Below are 17,044 nucleotides of genomic sequence, written 5' to 3'. Positions count from 1 at the left end.
GTTCCAAGGAGGCGCTCTGTTGCTCATTGTGCAGACTGTCCCCATGTCACAAGTTCAAAGTGTATAAAAATATCTGTATATATATCTATATATTGTGAGCTTGTAGATCTGCTATTTTCAAATGGATGAAATGTGTGTGTGTGTGTGTGTGTGTGTGTGTGTGTGTGTGTGTGTGTGTGTGTGTGTGTGTGTGTGTATGTGTATATTGGCTGAAGTGGTTAGTGTGTTTTGTAAGTAAGTACTTACAAAATATTAGCAACTAACTAGTAACCAAAGTTTAAAAGTACAATATTTTCCTCTGAGATGTAGTGGGGTATAAGTAAAAGTATTGAAATTTGTAATACAGAAGAAAGTAAGTAAGGCTCAAAATTGTACTTTACACCACTGTGTTACTCTAACAGTGGTAACCTTGCTGAATGTTGAAGGTTAAAGGTGAGCTTGATGGGTTAACATATATCTGTACTGGTCATCAGGGGAAATTTAGTGATTTATTGTTTGAGTAATTGAGCATTTTCTTATCATTCCTATCAGAATCAGGTTCTATACTTTTTCCCCCTACAGATCAGAGCCCTGAACCAAGACGCAGTCAGAAAAAAAAGATAAACACAATAAACCAAACTGCATTCATCTATAAATAATCATGCTTGTTTGCTCTGTTATTTGAATGAATGTACAGAGATAAGTGCACTAGATGTACAGATGTAACTTCTATAAATCTGTAAGTGCACTGATGTATAAATGTTCATGCCTTCTACAAATGTATTACTAAATTACCCCCTCCCCCTCTTTTGCACATCTCCATTTACTAAGATTTTCTTTAGAGAAGTTTATAATGTGTGTCCTGCCTGTACCTTTTAACCCTTTTTTAAACATATTTTTTATCTTACTTTCTTTCTTGTTCTATTTATTTTATTATTACAATCCAAAATTAACTCTATTATTATCTTGTCTATATTGTATTGATGTTACCACAGTCGTGCATAACATGCCACACTAACGTTTCACTGCCTGTTCCTGCATGAGTAAGTGACAAATAATCGCCTCTTGACATCCCATACACTCTTGCAGGTATAGTTCCAATATTATTTAGCCACAATAGAAAAAAACAGACTTAAAGAAAGGAGAAAAGGCCTGACTATTTACAGCTACTGTATATGCCCTACATAATATCATTAAATCAGTGTGTAGATTTACTTTTATACAAGTGTGAGAAGCAGATTGGGAAAGTATTAACCTGAGACAAATACATATGGTATATATTTAAAAGCAACACACACACACACACACACACACACACACACACACACACACACACACACACACGTCACAATTTAAAAAATCACAACATTTCCCAAGATGCCAAATTGGAGAACCCTAAAGGATCATTTTACTTTGGTGCACAACACTTCCAGCAGGTTTCATAAATCCTCTATCCAAGATTTTTGGAGAGAGAAGTGTCGATAGACGGCATGCGACAACCTAAACAATTACATGGGCAACTGGCGGCCTAAGGGGGGCCACATGCGGCCCCCGGGTAATTGCAAACATGACCCGCTTTAATTACTTAAGTCTATATTAGTAGCTTAATGACTAGTATTAAAATTCAATCGTCTTTTTTACGTCCAATGTATTTGTATTTAAGTTCATAAAGTTAACATAAGTATAACTAAATGCATTTAAAATTAAATACAAATGTTACTTTTCAGGATTCCAGTTCAAAAATAGCAAAAAATAAATCATGATTCCAATTCAAAAATAGCAGTTCTACAACCTCAAAACGCGTCGCACTGCGACGTGTTTTGAGCTTATGGATCGGCTATTTTTGCTACTATTGTGTGACATAGAATGGCCCGACAGTATATGCAATGTGGCAGTGTGGAAATATAGTGGCCCTCTCCATCATCAAAGTTGCCCATCCCTGAAATAAGCTGGTTTACTTAAATGGGTGAGCTTAAACCATGGTTCATTGACCATGTGTTTCTCAGTTCTCACCTATTGTGGTGTAATGCTTTGATGTTTAACACAGTGGATTGTTTTGAGTCATATGGAATGAGATATTGCCTGGCACCTTTCTCTCTCTTTTTTTTAGGCTCACCAGTTGCATACTAGAGATAATAAAGATAATCAGTTCCATACACTGGTTTAAGGGGATTTTTAATACAATTATTATGGGGATTTTGAATTATAAAGTCATTATGCGTAGGGTTTGTGCCTGTGAATTCTTGTTTTTGGAAATTATTGGGAAACTTTTGAAAAGGAAATAATGTGTGTTGAATTTGCGTGAAGAGTTTTATTAGCAAAATAATTCTTATCCATTTAGGGAAAACAAAGCAAGACAAAAAACGAATTACCTGATGATCTCCATTGAATATATCAAAAGTATAGAGTCTATCAAAGGGTTATTATTGTCAACCAGGGGTTAGGGTTTCAGAATAACCTTTTAAGAGTGCCATTCCCCTTTGTGTTATCAATTATTTTCTAAGTGTAATTTTCTCGTTGTGAAATGGTGAATATCTCATCCTGGAACAAAACTCATATTTTCCATTAAGTCCGTTGCCTGTCTGAGCTTTCACAATAAACAACACGCATCCTCAAAATAATAGTCAGCTTATGGTTTCGGAAATATACGTCATTGCAATATCCTGTTTATTTTCACTGGGTACGATGATCGCTTCGGCCGAAACTAAACTTTCTGTTTTGGAAGTATATTAACCTTAAGCTACGCGTTTTCTGTTTGACAGTAGTCGCCTTAAAAGTCCCTTTTATTGCATTTATGCTGCATGCAACTATCTTACATTAGTAAGCAGGCCAACTGTTGCATGAATGTGACACATTCTGATCATGCATCTGTATACTTGATATTTCTGACCAGGTGGGTCAGGATCAGAAGTTGTCCCAACAGGGTCACTGACAACAAGTTACATTAAACAGAGGAATATTGCTACTTCACCATTTAAACCCTATATACTTCGTTGACGGTACACAAGGCCCCCTCCTTTTTTCCCTCTACACCAAATCTCTATGGCAAAAATAGCCAATCTACAGCTCACGATGCACCACAATGTGAGCTTGTAGATCTGCTAGGGACGCTATAGGGTCCATGTGGGAAATTGACTGGGTGCTTTAGGGACAATGGAACATTTCAGTCCCAGTATCAAACTAGTTTAGTACTCTACTGCTGCAAACATTTCAAAAACAAAACAATAGTGACACATTATTAGTTACCAGATCACCTCCTTTTACCTACTCAAAAGAGAGCAAAAACTAAATTTTCCAATTGCTTATTTGGTATAAGACCACAATGCAACTCTCTAAACATACAGCACATTGTGGGACTCAAATGGGTATTTAACTTTAAAACATTTGTAGGTTCATTTTCACGTCTACTCTGGCTTTTGTGTGCATCCCAGATGTTTTTAATGCCATGCCTCAGTCACACTGCTCTAAACGGTATATTCCCATTTTTACTTTTATACTTATTTATACCTCACTCTTATATTTTATACTGTTCGATCTCATCTGTTTGATATAATTTCTTTCAGAGCAAATGTTCTGATGGCTACTGTATATCTGCAAGACAGTGTTTTAAATCACAGGTTCAAGTCAATGGCATACAACCAAAAGTGAGAGTCACTTTTACTGCTTTACTCATCGCAAGTTAATGCGAGTCATTTCTACAGTAGCACATTCTGTTTGGTTGACTCAGTGATAGGACTTTCACTGTGTTTTCAAGCATGAAGTCATTGTAGGCATACACCACACATCATCACATCTACCGCACTCACCCAGTGTACTCATGGTTATATACCTTTTCTAGTTAGACAACATAGTGCCCAGGGAAGAAGGTAATGTACTAAATACACTTGGATGTATATCACTGACAAGTAAAACATGAAGTGAAATATATTTATTTGCATCGTACAAAAAGAGTTGAGGAAACACAGGTTTTAATTTATTTACAAGCAAGATCAAATCTCATCAGATAAAAAGCTAATGCTCCTGTATAAGTTGTCCTTGAAAGAACCAAAGGTAGATTGTTTAGAAAAATCAGTAATGCAGAACATCATTGTAGCAAAAGAAATAAAAACATTCAGTACAAATTGGTTTTCTTCATTATCCTCAGAAACTCCTCCTCGTTGACCTCTCCATCTCCGTCGCGATCTGCCTCGTCAATCATTTCCTAACAAATCGCAGAGGGAAATTATTTAAAATATATATATTGTGGCCACCCTTATGCCTAAATATTTTTGGCATTTTTTACTATTTTGAAAAACATTTTAAAATAGTGAAAATAGCCGATCTACATAGAAACGTTGTGAGCTTATAGATCGGCTATTTGAACCATTTTAAAATGTTTTTCAAAATAGTAAAAAATGTCAAAAAGGTTTAGGCATAAGGGATAAGGCAAGGTAGGGCCCCAAATGTACACACAGTTAAATGTAAATGCAGTACATTAGTTCACCCATCTGAGGTTGAGAACCAGTGAAATGCATAATAAAAGATACTTCCAGAGAAATGTCACACCTGTAACTCTTCATCTGTCAAGCTTTCACCCAGCTCCTTAGCAACTCTCTTGAGATTTCTGAAGGAGATCTTCCCTGTTCCGTCATCATCGAACAACCGGAAAGCCTTCAGTATTTCCTCCTTTGAGTCCTTTTCGCTCTGATAAACAATGAATCCAAAGATATACAGTAAAACCCTTATTCTCAATCTAAAGGTGAACTAAGAGTTATTTTGTTAAAATAAACGGTGCTCGATACTCGATACTCGAATAGCAGTCATTGCTATAGACTAGAGTGTTTGTTCAGTAACAGTGGTCTACCCGTCTCTAATAAACCTGAAATGGATTTTCATGGATACCAATTTTATACAATCTGGAGAGAGAACTTTTACAGGATAAAGAAATTAACAGACAAAATTGTAACTGTAACACTATACATTTTAAGCTGATATTCCTGATTGGCAGAAATTGGCAACCCACCATAAAATGATTTTTTTCTTTCTTATGTTTCTGTTAATAAAGAGCTGGAAATACCCCTGTTACGGAACACACACTATAGCAATGATTACTACCAGAATATTTAGCTTTTACTTTTTAACAAAAACATTTGTTTTAACCCAAAAACAATATCACTTTGTACATTACCTTTAACTCGGAAGAGTGTGCAAATGGATTTGATTCCATTTGTACACTCTTAATAATTGTTTCCATGATGAAATGTGTCAGGTAATTAGGCTATATGTATTTCTCTCCAAATGTTTTCCTGATTTTCCAGGACAAAAGAAACTATTACACTCACCATTTTCTGCGTCATCATACCAAGAAAGTCACTGAAGTCAATTGTTCCGGAGCCCTCCTTATCTATATCAGAAATCATCTTTTTGATTTCTTCTTTCTTTGGTTCAAAGCCGAGGGCTCGCATGGCGACCTGAAGGAACAGAGTAAATGCATGAAACGCTTTAAAGCACACTATTTGACCCTGGAAGGGTTCCATTTTCAGTTCAGTTTTGTATAGGATTAACACAAGATTCACCTGTGACGATGTACACATGCACATTATCTACAAAGTATGTTTCCACTGACGCCACACTCTTATTGCAAAACAAAACCGGTCAAAATCACAGTTTTAACACATAATCAAATGCAAACAAAGCGGATTATACCAATATAAAAACGTTTTTGTCCATTTATTGTTGGTGGTGATCTTTGAAATTCAAGAGGTAATATAACATGAATCAAGCCATTTCACTTTTCCATAACTAGGTAATATGACTCATTTACTATTGGCAGTATCTAGCTGTTTGTGTCTTGCTAAAAAAGTTTCCCCATACAACGCTTTGTATTAAATAAAGGTGTATAAGTGAAAATAGCCGGGAATACCTTTGCCATGCAACATTAATGGCCCGATAAAAGTATACTATTAAGGTTATATTCACACACATTTCTTAAAGAGTTTAATTTTGACTTTCTTACCAAATCTAAATATAGGTCATATAATGTAAACAAAACTATAACAGCCCCTACATGCAGCAAATATAGATAGAAAATAATTGAATTGAATGTATGGGGAATAAACCTGATTCTAACTCCCTTAGGTAAAGTATGTGATTGTGTAATGCGGGGAACACAATGACTGAAGAGTGAGTGACACCCAATGTCACTCCCTGACATTGGGTGTCACTCCCTCCATGATGGAGAAAATTCTCATTCTACTACTCAGCCACCAAAATGTGGAATGCCCTGACACCATCCATTAAAGGATGTGTAACACTGGTTTCTTTCAAAATTGCTCTGAAAAAACATTATCAGGAGACCACAAGGCAGTGGCCCAACTAAGATCTCGCCTCCCCTAAAAGGTGTCATTGCGTTCTTAATGTCCTCAAAGTCACGCATCCAACAAGCTTTGAACTGAGCAGATTGGACCTTCTGTTCCAGAGATAATGGTCAAAACATCTTCAAAAAAGCCACTTTCACAGGTTTTCGATTGAGTTGAAATTTCTTTTTGGGGGGTAATAGTATACAGACATTAAATGGGGACAGCAAAACGGGGAGTGACACGCAGCAAAGGTCGTCGGGATCGGGCCTCGAACCCGCGACACTGCTGTCAGACTGCAACGAGCCTGGACCGCTGCACCAGCCGTGTCTACATTTCTGACTATAAAGTACTATTCAATCAATCAAAGAACCAACTTGTACTTCCTTCACTTGAGTTCCTTCACATCTATCAGAACCAGAACTTTCAGTTCAGTTCCTTCACATCACATCTATCAGAACCAACCTTCAGTTCCTTCACATCTATGGTGCCTGTTCCTTCGGCATCAAACAGATCGAAGGCTTCTCGGATCTCCTGCTTCTGTTCCTCACTCAACAGCTCTGCTTTGGGACCAGCTGGCTTCTTCCTCTGGCTGGCAGTGGGAGTGGGTTTTCTGTAGCCTGTCGCCTGCGAAAAGAAAACAATATGCTTTTATCCTATTTAGTTGACCTTGTATTTGAACTTTTGAACTTTCATGTGCTTTTTCTCTGCAAACTTCTAAATTAAGTATTCAATCACTCAATCAATCAGGTCAGTTTAGAGGCTGCCACATAAGTAATTATTATTAACACAATGTATGTGTGTCATAAAAACAGGTTTACTGTTAGGAAACGTTCCCAAACAGACAGAGACGCGTGTTAGCTTCGACCTAGCCCTGATAAAGTCATGGATGAACATCACATAATGCTTGCTTTTTCTCACTTTTTGGCCCGTACATCTACATAAACGTTCGGATTTCAAATATAAAGTGCTTACCCCATGGCCACAGATGTTACAAGTATGTACGGGCCCTCAGAAGTACACGTATCTTCCAAATTGTTCAATAGAAAGCATTTTAATACGATTGGTGGCCATTTTCTTCATATGCTTTCAACTACTCGACCCTATCGGTTGGGAGGTGTATTGCACTCTCATACATTATAACTCCATGAGAAAATGGCCACCGATCGTATAAAAATGCTTTTTATTGAACAATACGGAAGATACGGGTACTTCTGATGGCCCGTATATAATTGTAACATCCGTGGCCATGGGGTAAGTACTTAAGATTTGAAATTTGAACGTTTATGTAGATGTACGAACCAAAAAGAGAGTAGGTACAAACACTATTGTGAAGTTCTTCCATGACGGACAGTCATGTATCAGGGCTAGCTTCGACCATGTTAGCAGGCGACGTTTTTCTTTCAGACTTCTCCCTGAAACTGATTGCAACAACAGACATAGTTTCGAAACGTTAAGTTGTACACATGCATACATCCATTATTTAGATAGAAGCATCATACCATTCCTGATCAGGACAGAGTGATCAACGTAGTGTGATGAACCGATGACAACAAAGTAAGCTGAGCAGCAACCAACCAGCAACAACAAAACGACGGGTCTAGTTTTGCTCCGTGCAAAAAAGTGATAAGAATCTTATCCAATCGACACACAGAGTTCACCAGGCTTTGAGTGTCTTAGCCAATCACAAAGTTACGTGGGCGGGACACAATCGTTTAGTTAGTGTTGGCTGTCTCCTAGCAACTAGTGTGTAACTCAGCGTCAGCGTTGCCAGATTTTGCGAGAGAAATAAGCAACCAGGGTCTGTGAAAACAAGCGATACCCTACCCCCCAGGGACCCCATATGAATACATATCAAAAGAAAATATTTTAAATACATTGTGACAGTTATTGTGTTCATTTTCAATACAAAAAACACTATTTTGTTGTTTTTACATAATTTAGTTGTAGTACAATGGAACATCACCTCAGACATGGCAACACTGCCAAGCGTGGCTTGCCCATGCGCAGTGTGTCGCATCACGCTCAGGACCAGGTGGACACAGAGACGGTATCACTATCAGACAGTTACATTCCAGATCATCAGGTATGTTGATGTTCTACATTGTGGTTTGTAAATTGTAAGACATGTTGCCCATTTTAACCCATTCTATTTCCGTTGTTATCACTATGACACAGCAGCTATAAAACAAGGAAGCAGTTGACAATAGGTTCTTAGTATCAGTTGTAAAGGTCCTTGCACACTGGTGCGTCTTTTCGTTGCGTTTTTTTTTTTTTCATTGTTTTTTCAATTTATTTCATTGTTGTAAAAAAAACGCAACGAAAAGACGCACCAGTGTGCAAGGACCTTAACTGTAGCTAGCCCCTACGGAACCTCTCCCTCCGCTAAGTAGCTCCGAGATGAGGTCCCTCTTTAATTCCTGCCGGTGTTTCAAATTGTAAGGAGACCAGATCAAGTTGAGACCGCGTCTACTGTCGTCCTAGTAACAGCAGATGTTGTCCCCGGTGAAAAAAACACGTAGCTGTCCTCGTCAATGCCGTTTTTTTTTCATATCACAATGTCAAAACATACCGATCTGATTCTTGTTTGGGTGAAGAAACGCCAGACAGACGAACACTCACGTTGCGTTGTGGACGGCTCTCCGTTGGTTTTGTTGTTGTTGTTGAGGAAAAGGAAGACAACCACTTCCTGTGTCAGTCTCTCTAACAATAGATTTACACGTTTTATAAATGCAACTATTTGCCATTGGAGTCGGAGTCAACATGTGTAAGGTACAATCACTATTCAGCCCATTCAAAGCGTGCAAATAAACGCATCAATGAATTAATAAATATATAAATAAATGTTCATTCCCTCCTGGGATTCGAACTCTTCCCAATGTCAGCATAAATACACCAGAGAGGCGCTTACTCCGGTGCGCCATTCTTTTCACAACAAATAGGTACCATAAACAAATCATAGAGTATACAACCAGCCATTAAAAAACAAAACAGACATGGTCACAGATTAACTTGAGACCTCAGTCACCACACTGATTTTATTTTACTGGTCTCTAACACACGGCTGTTTAGTACAGATTTGTTTCTCAAATATCTCACCATGATCATCTATTATTCATTATGTTATAGGCTACTTAGAAATAGTAAATATGACGCATGATAGGTTAGATAAACTGTTCGTTTATGATCAATGGTAGGCCTAATGATCAATGGTTATTTATATTGACCAGATCTGTAGAGGGCGCAGGTGAGTAATTTAATACTCACCTGCAATACATATTTTATTTTCTGCACAAAAAGTGTATTATACAGAGAAGGTGGTGTGCTGAGATGTAACCCACCGTGGAGAATAGTTTTTCAGCAACACAAAACAGCCTTTGTTTCGATGAGTAGCAAAATCGTTTTCTTTAGTTTTACTACAGTTGGAGACCTCGCACGGTAGTGGAATTTGCAGTCAATGGGAGGAGCACCGCTCCTAACGGAGACCAGAGCTCTAAATGGACATGCCTTGAAATGCCATTTTCTGTGCAGCGACTGCAACTGTATCTTAAACATACTATTTCCAGGTGATTAGATTACATAAACATTAGCTTCAATAATTTGTAGGACATTTAAAATTGACGGGTCAATAATCACGTCACTGTAATGTGGGGTTTCAGACACTTTTGGCCATATTTTCTCTATAATTGGTCATGTTATAAACAGTTTATCTAACCTATATCATGCGTCATATTTACTATTTCTAAGTAGCCTATAACATAATGAATAATAGATGATCATGGTGAGATATTTGAGAAACAAATCTGTACTAAACAGCCGTGTGTTAGAGACCAGTAAAATAAAATCAGTGTGGTGACTGAGGTCTCAAGTTAATCTGTGACCATGTCTGTTTTGTTTTTTAATGGCTGGTTGTATACTCTATGATTTGTTTATGGTACCTATTTGTTGTGAAAAGAATGGCGCACCGGAGTAAGCGCCTCTCTGGTGTATTTATGCTGACATTGGGAAGAGTTCGAATCCCAGGAGGGAATGAACATTTATTTATATATTTATTAATTCATTGATGCGTTTATTTGCACGCTTTGAATGGGCTGAATAGTGATTGTACCTTACACATGTTGACTCCGACTCCAATGGCAAATAGTTGCATTTATAAAACGTGTAAATCTATTGTTAGAGAGACTGACACAGGAAGTGGTTGTCTTCCTTTTCCTCAACAACAACAACAAAACCAACGGAGAGCCGTCCACAACGCAACGTGAGTGTTCGTCTGTCTGGCGTTTCTTCACCCAAACAAGAATCAGATCGGTATGTTTTGACATTGTGATATGAAAAAAAAACGGCATTGACGAGGACAGCTACGTGTTTTTTTCACCGGGGACAACATCTGCTGTTACTAGGACGACAGTAGACGCGGTCTCAACTTGATCTGGTCTCCTTACAATTTGAAACACCGGCAGGAATTAAAGAGGGACCTCATCTCGGAGCTACTTAGCGGAGGGAGAGGTTCCGTAGGGGCTATAACTGTAGCCAGCTTGAAAGCTACGATAGCCTGCTAGTTACCTATAGTGCCAGTTTGTAGCATCACTTGCTCTTGCCATGTACTTGTGTTCATGTTTAGTGTATCATGGCATAATTATGGATTTTCTCAGCATGATGAAGTGCAGTACCAGTTGCATCAGACAGTCGTTTCGTAGTTTAGCAGAGTGGTTCCCAACTTTTTATCCTTTTCCTTGGAGCCCACCTATACTTACACCTGACAAAAGAAAACCTCTCTCTCTCTCTCTCTCACACACACACACACACACACACACACACACACACACACACACACACACACACACACACACACACACAAATAATTTACAATTTAGGCATTTAGTAGGTCTACGCTCTTAATCCAGAGCGATTTACAGTAAGCAAGGTAAACACAAGGTAATACATCAAATGCATAGATAGATACACACACACACACACACACACACACACACACACACACACACACACACACACACACACACACACACACACACACACACACACACACACACAGAGAGAGAGAGAGGTTTCTCACAGACCTGTTTACATTTAGCAGTAATGTTATTTATTTACAGTTACAGGAAGAGTTGTGTTGACAACACAGGGAGTGGAGGATGAAAGCAAAGATTAAGAAATGTCATGAATATTAGTTGTGATTTTGTGCAACAAGTAAAAAAAAAAAAGTCCACTACCTAAAAACAGACAAGACCTCAGTGATCATAAACCTGGTGTATTTTAACCATCAACACCTGTGATTAGCTGCAGTTTAATTAAACATATTGTCTCTGTCGGGTGGAAACCTCATATGTCCAAAACAGGATTCAAATAAAAAAATAGCAAAAGTAGCAGATCTACAAGCTCAAAACCATGCTCAAAACACACGCTGTGTTTCGAGCTTGTAGATCGAGCTTGTAGATCCCAGGTACGATTTCAGCCCTCAGCAATGTGTCAAAGTGTCCCTGAGCAAGATACTAACTAACTAACTAACTAACTAAGACCCCTAACTGCTCACCCCCTCCGTGCTCCTCTGTGTGCAGCCCTCACATGGGGCTGAAAACTGAAGTTCCCCCAAGGGATGTTAATATGTATCAAAAGTTGGGCATTAATTTACAAGAAAACACTAAAAGTTAAAATATGGAGATAAGAGGTTTATGCCCGACAGAAACGATATACAGTATTAGCCTGGCATGGCCAGACTAATGGGCTTTTTTTTGTTGGCACTGGCAGATTTGTACTGGTTTCCAGGCTAATACAGTATAATAATATGTGACTAACGTGGTTGTAGAGAATTACTTGAACAGATGTGTCCCTTTTCACAGTTTCAGACTCCTCAAGTCATGCCTGGAAGTGCAACTGTAAACCAGAGACAACACGTCGGACTGCAGCAGCTCTCGGCGCTGGCAGGAATAACACATTCCTCTCTGGGACCCGCGACAACATACAAGTTTATCCAGGATGAGACGAGTGGAGAGTCCTCTGTGGTCTGCTCGTGTTTCCGCCTCCTGGAGAACCTGGAGGTGACGTGTGCGGTGGGTCAGCTGGCCTTCGAGACCGTACAGGCTCACCAGAAGCTCCGTCACTCCGGGTCACGCTGTCTTCTTTTTCTTGCAGGTAGGCCTGACACAAATTAGGCCTGTCACAATTATTACATGATCACCTAATTGCAATTATTTGAGATAATTGCAATTATTATAGCATAATCGTCCTAATCGTTTCCATGTTGAAAATGTTTCATACATTTGCAAACATTTTCAAAAATAGCCGATCTACAAGCTCAAAACGCATCGCATATTGAGCTTGTGGATCTGCTATTTCCACTATTAATGTTTTTTAGGAAAGTATGAAGTCATTAAATATGTCAGTCATTTCTTTGTTTATTTAGGTTATTTGTCATATCTGCCTTGTGCAACTTCAAAGCCTAAAAGCCAAACAGAAATGTAATTTCTATTCAAACGACAAATGCACAATTAAATAGTTAATCGCACTTATTTGTGTGACAATTAATCGTCAGGTAAACTCTCATAATTGTGACAGCCCTTGACACAATTATTAAATAGTCGCAATTATTTGAGATAATCACAATTTGTTTGCATAATTGTTATATTCGATACATTCATACTTTTTCCAAACATTTTCAGATCTACAATAGTGGAAAATAGCAGATCTGCAAGCTCTCAAAAACACAACACATTGAGAACTTGTAGATTGTTACATTTTTTTTGTATAAAATTATTAAATATATCAGTCATTTCTTTGTCTATTTCAGATATTTATCATAATCTGCCGTCGTGCCCTGTACAAATTTTTTTTTTAAGCCTAAAAGGCAAACATGTAATTTTTTTTTTATATGTTCCGAAGTTCAATGCAATTTATTAATAACCATTAAAACCTGAGGCCGATTCTAATGCCTTCTAAATCAGTAGTTCTCAAAAGTTTTCGTGCCAAGAACCCCCAAAATGATATGTATTTGGCCGGGGACCCCCATCTGAAAATGTTTCGTGCCCCCCCAGAAGAGAAAATTGTTTAAAAAATGTTCAAAAATAGCAGATGTACAAGCTCGCAGCACTGCACGAAGTGATGCACTGTGAGCTTGTAGATATGCTGTTTTTGAGAACCACTGTTCTAAATCCTAAGAGTTTTCTGAAATACTTATGTTGCTATATATATATATATATATATATATATATATATATATATATATATATATATATATATATATATATATATATATATATAGCAAAAATCTACAATGACACAGATGCTTTCCGGTTTTAATGGTTTAATCACTAATTGCAATTATCTGTAAGACAATTAATTGTCAACTAAAAATGTCATGATCGTGACAACGATCCCATTTGCAGGAGCATGGAGCCGAGCTGCTCTGGAGTGTCTCCAGAGAGGGGTTTCAATACCACACATCATCTCAGCGATGTCTGAAGGCCTGGAGATATGTCTGGATGTGTGCAGGAAAAACAGTGTCTCCATTCAGGATCTCGGCTCAATAGGGTCTGGGAGGGTTTGCGCCGCCAAATCTCAAGATTTGCAACTTGAACAAAGGAAAGCTAGTGTGGAACCTTTGCAGGCGTCATCCCTTCTCCAAAGGGCAACTCCCAAGATTCAGAACATCCCCCCCGGACGGCAGAAAATAAAACTCAGCCACAGTAGACATTTTCGTGAAGCCAAGGCTGACGATGTCACATCTAAACATGTTGACATCGTCCACGTCGCCAGGGCAGTGAGCCACGGTCGTGTTGATACGATGGATTTAGTGGTGGAAGCCGGTCTGATGCAGTCAAAAAACAATACATTTAGTGCAAGTCATTCAACATTTGACATCAATAAGGTGGTAACTTGCGTTCTGCCGAATTTATCAGAGGAACACGCTTGCGTTTTACCCGGTTGTGTGGCTCTGTTATCTGCTGAGCAGGCTTCTGTCACACGGCACTTGAAGGAAAAGCACTTGAGTGTTGCCCTCATTGACGGAGATCTGTGTGAGAGGTATCGCCATGTTGGCTTCAATAAGCCAACGGGTGTAGGAATCGTGTCTGAAACGCTGGCCACGGGGAGTTTAAGCAAAGAGGAAGAATGGATAGAGAATGTATTGGCAACTCTGTTGAAACTGAAAGTGAATCTGATTTTACTCACTGGTGCTGTGAACGAAAATCTGATGCAGCGCTGCGTTGGGCACACTATCCTTGTGGTGGAGAAAATGAAACCCTCCATTTTGAGGGCCTTTGCGGACGCAACTGGGGCTATCCCCGTAACCTATGCTACCCAGCTGACAAGGCATTGTGTTGGTGCTGGGGCGCAGGTCACTGTATGGAGAGACATCAGCAGCAGTGAGAGGAAATCATCACTAGCTGTAAATATTTCTAGTAATAATAACGGCACCGGACTGGTCACAGCGATCCTCACAAGCTGTGTGCGAGGTAAACTGCAGGCCCTGGAGGATCAGTTTTGGAGCTGTGCTTATCGTTTACACTGGGCACTGAAAGACAGAGCAGTCCTGCCTGGGGCCGGAGCCATAGAGATGCTTTGCGTTCATGGCCTTCAAATGCACGTTTGTTCGACGCATCAAACCACAGTGCAGAGAGCAGGTAACCCCTACAGAGAGGTAGTGCTGCCCCTCATGGCAGATGGTTTGCTGGACTACGTCTCCACCATTATGGTGAACAGCGGCAGGTGCTCCAAAATGGAGGCTTGGACTTCACTCAGCCAACGGCTGAAAGACGTGTTGGGAGTATCACACGTAAATGCAGAGTTCTCAAAACTCCTCTCGGAAGGTGAAATGGAAGACGGGCCGATTCCCTCTCGCATGAAATCCAGTGAAGATGCATCAGCAACAGTGAGGGTTTTTGATAATGTGAGTGTGAAGATGGAAGGGTGGAGGAGGGCTCTAGATCTGGTGTTCATTGTGTTGCAGACTGATGCTGAGGTCATCACAGGCATTGATGACAAGACTGTCGATGCACAGGCCAATGTATCGCTGCTATGATTGTCATTATTTGTTTGGGTTATGTCAGTGGTTCTCAACCTGTGGGTCGGGACCGACATGATTTTGAGGGGGTCCCCAGATGACAGTGAAGTGACAATTTAATGACTTAAGACCTTTTTAATACCAAAAAAAGAAAAGAAGACCATTACTGCATTAAAAGTAATCAACAAACTATACTATAAAAACTGGTCAAACATTGGCCACATTTTCTAATATTATAAGAAAGAGGCAAAAATCGTGAAAATAGCGGATGTACAAGCTCACAACGCCTTGTGTTGCAAGGCATTGTTTGTCCCCAGTTCAAATATGATCATTTTGGGGGGTCACTGCCTGAAAAGGTTGAGAACCACTGGGCTATGTTAGCTCAATCAGATGAGTGAGAGAGAATGACAGGGAATGTCTGATTTTTTTAATGGTCAAAGAATGTTACAGCAAAATCATTCGACTTGTTTTCATCAGCCTGTTATTTCTTTACATTGGGTGATTTCTGTTTATGTTCTGTCATAGGCTGTGTCACATAAAGGAACACAAATGAGCTACCATATGATTGGTTTGTGGTAAATGGTAAATGGTGCATTTATATAGCGCTTGTATCCAAAGCGCTTTACATAGATTGTGCATTACATTCACCCATTCACACACACATTCATACACCGATGGCGGAGGAAACCATGCAAGGCACCAACCTGCTCATGGGGAGCAATTAGGGGTTCAGTGTCTTGCTCAAGGACACTTTGACACTAACTCTAGGAGAGCCCGGGATCGAACTGGGAACCTCACGGTTCCCATCCGGCCACTCTACCCCTGAACCACTGCCGGTTTACTACCTCTGACCACATGGGGGAGACAAAATATATTTTTTAGTTTTTTTTAAACTATGGGCTTTGCTAGTATAGTATATTTTATTTATGTTTTAATTCTGTGTCTTTGTGCTATCGACACACTGTATACATACATTTGTCTGTACTGTGACATAAAACTCTCGCTGCTAGACTGCTTTTGGTCCTCTGTCATCATTGGTGGTTAATGGCCTGCTGTCATAAAGGAAATGTTTGACAGAGCAGGGGTGCCTCCAGACAGAGCCAATGTTTTTGGTGAAGTCTGACTTAAGTACTGCAATCACTGGGCAGTCTAATGCAAACGGCTGAAGAAAATTCACCAGATTAGTCGAACAAGTTGGCATTGTTACTTTAGGCTACATCCTGTTATATAATCATACAACTTGTTTCACCAGGGTCCAGTCGTGGAGCATCAGTTTGTCCAGCCGTATATGGGTGGGGGTATGACCAATTTAAACAAAACACTGAGAAGGAAATTGGCATGACAAAACTGGTGACACATGTAAGAGTTCAGACTAAGTGTACAATTGTTTTTCCTCTCTGTCAGCTCTATGTTTTGTATACACAGAAAATAATTTGGATTGCTGCTGTACATGACAAAAACAATGGATGAGGCCATATCACGTGTGATCTGTATAGATTGAAATACTCATACAAAGGCTTCAGTGATAAGGATTATTAACAGTTTGGGTGCTTCTAGCATGGCTTTGGACCTATCATGTTTCACAGGAGAACTTTAGTTCAACAGTTCTTCAACTTCTGAAGGTCAGTTCAGTCACTAGTACGTTTTTAGTCATCTGCACTCTCCATCCTCTATCTTTACAACTACTGTTGTTGTATACTATTTGTAAGACCTT

At 39.3% G+C, this 17,044-nt stretch overlaps 2 protein-coding genes across 2 annotated transcripts; one reads left to right on the top strand and one right to left on the bottom strand.

Annotated features, from left to right (window-relative positions):
• Positions 1-3,894: 3,894 nt before the first annotated feature.
• On the bottom strand, positions 3,895-7,925 carry cetn4 (centrin 4). The gene is made up of 5 exons (XM_080416012.1): positions 7,817-7,925; positions 6,780-6,941; positions 5,301-5,429; positions 4,525-4,662; positions 3,895-4,180 (listed from the first exon to the last, which is right to left on the bottom strand). The coding sequence occupies exons 1-5, from the start codon at positions 7,817-7,819 to the stop codon at positions 4,091-4,093; spliced, it is 522 nt and encodes a 173-aa protein (XP_080272138.1). The 5' UTR covers positions 7,820-7,925; the 3' UTR covers positions 3,895-4,090.
• A 343-nt stretch (positions 7,926-8,268) lies between these two features.
• bbs12 (Bardet-Biedl syndrome 12) lies at positions 8,269-16,329 on the top strand (the record flags this gene model as incomplete). Its single annotated transcript, XM_080415594.1, has 3 exons — positions 8,269-8,400; positions 12,173-12,464; positions 13,715-16,329. The coding sequence occupies 3 exons, from the start codon at positions 8,269-8,271 to the stop codon at positions 15,346-15,348; spliced, it is 2,058 nt and encodes a 685-aa protein (XP_080271720.1). The 3' UTR covers positions 15,349-16,329.
• Between the last annotated feature and the right edge of the window lie 715 nt (positions 16,330-17,044).

This window comes from Gymnoscopelus braueri, assembly GCF_963280865.1.
Source record: "Gymnoscopelus braueri genome assembly, chromosome: 20".
NCBI classification, from domain to species: domain Eukaryota; kingdom Metazoa; phylum Chordata; class Actinopteri; order Myctophiformes; family Myctophidae; genus Gymnoscopelus; species Gymnoscopelus braueri.
Note: the sequence above shows the minus strand (reverse complement) of the source record. Positions and strands in the feature narration are given on the sequence as shown.

Bases quoted from the DNA above. Each gene is read 5' to 3' on its own strand.
- cetn4 (XM_080416012.1), bottom strand. The intron at 5,430-6,779 runs GTTGGTTCTGAT...CTGTTCCTTCAG, and splicing joins TAGATGTGAAGGAACTGAAG to GTCGCCATGCGAGCCCTCGG. The intron at 4,181-4,524 runs GTGTGACATTTC...GCGATTTGTTAG, and splicing joins TGACAGATGAAGAGTTACAG to GAAATGATTGACGAGGCAGA.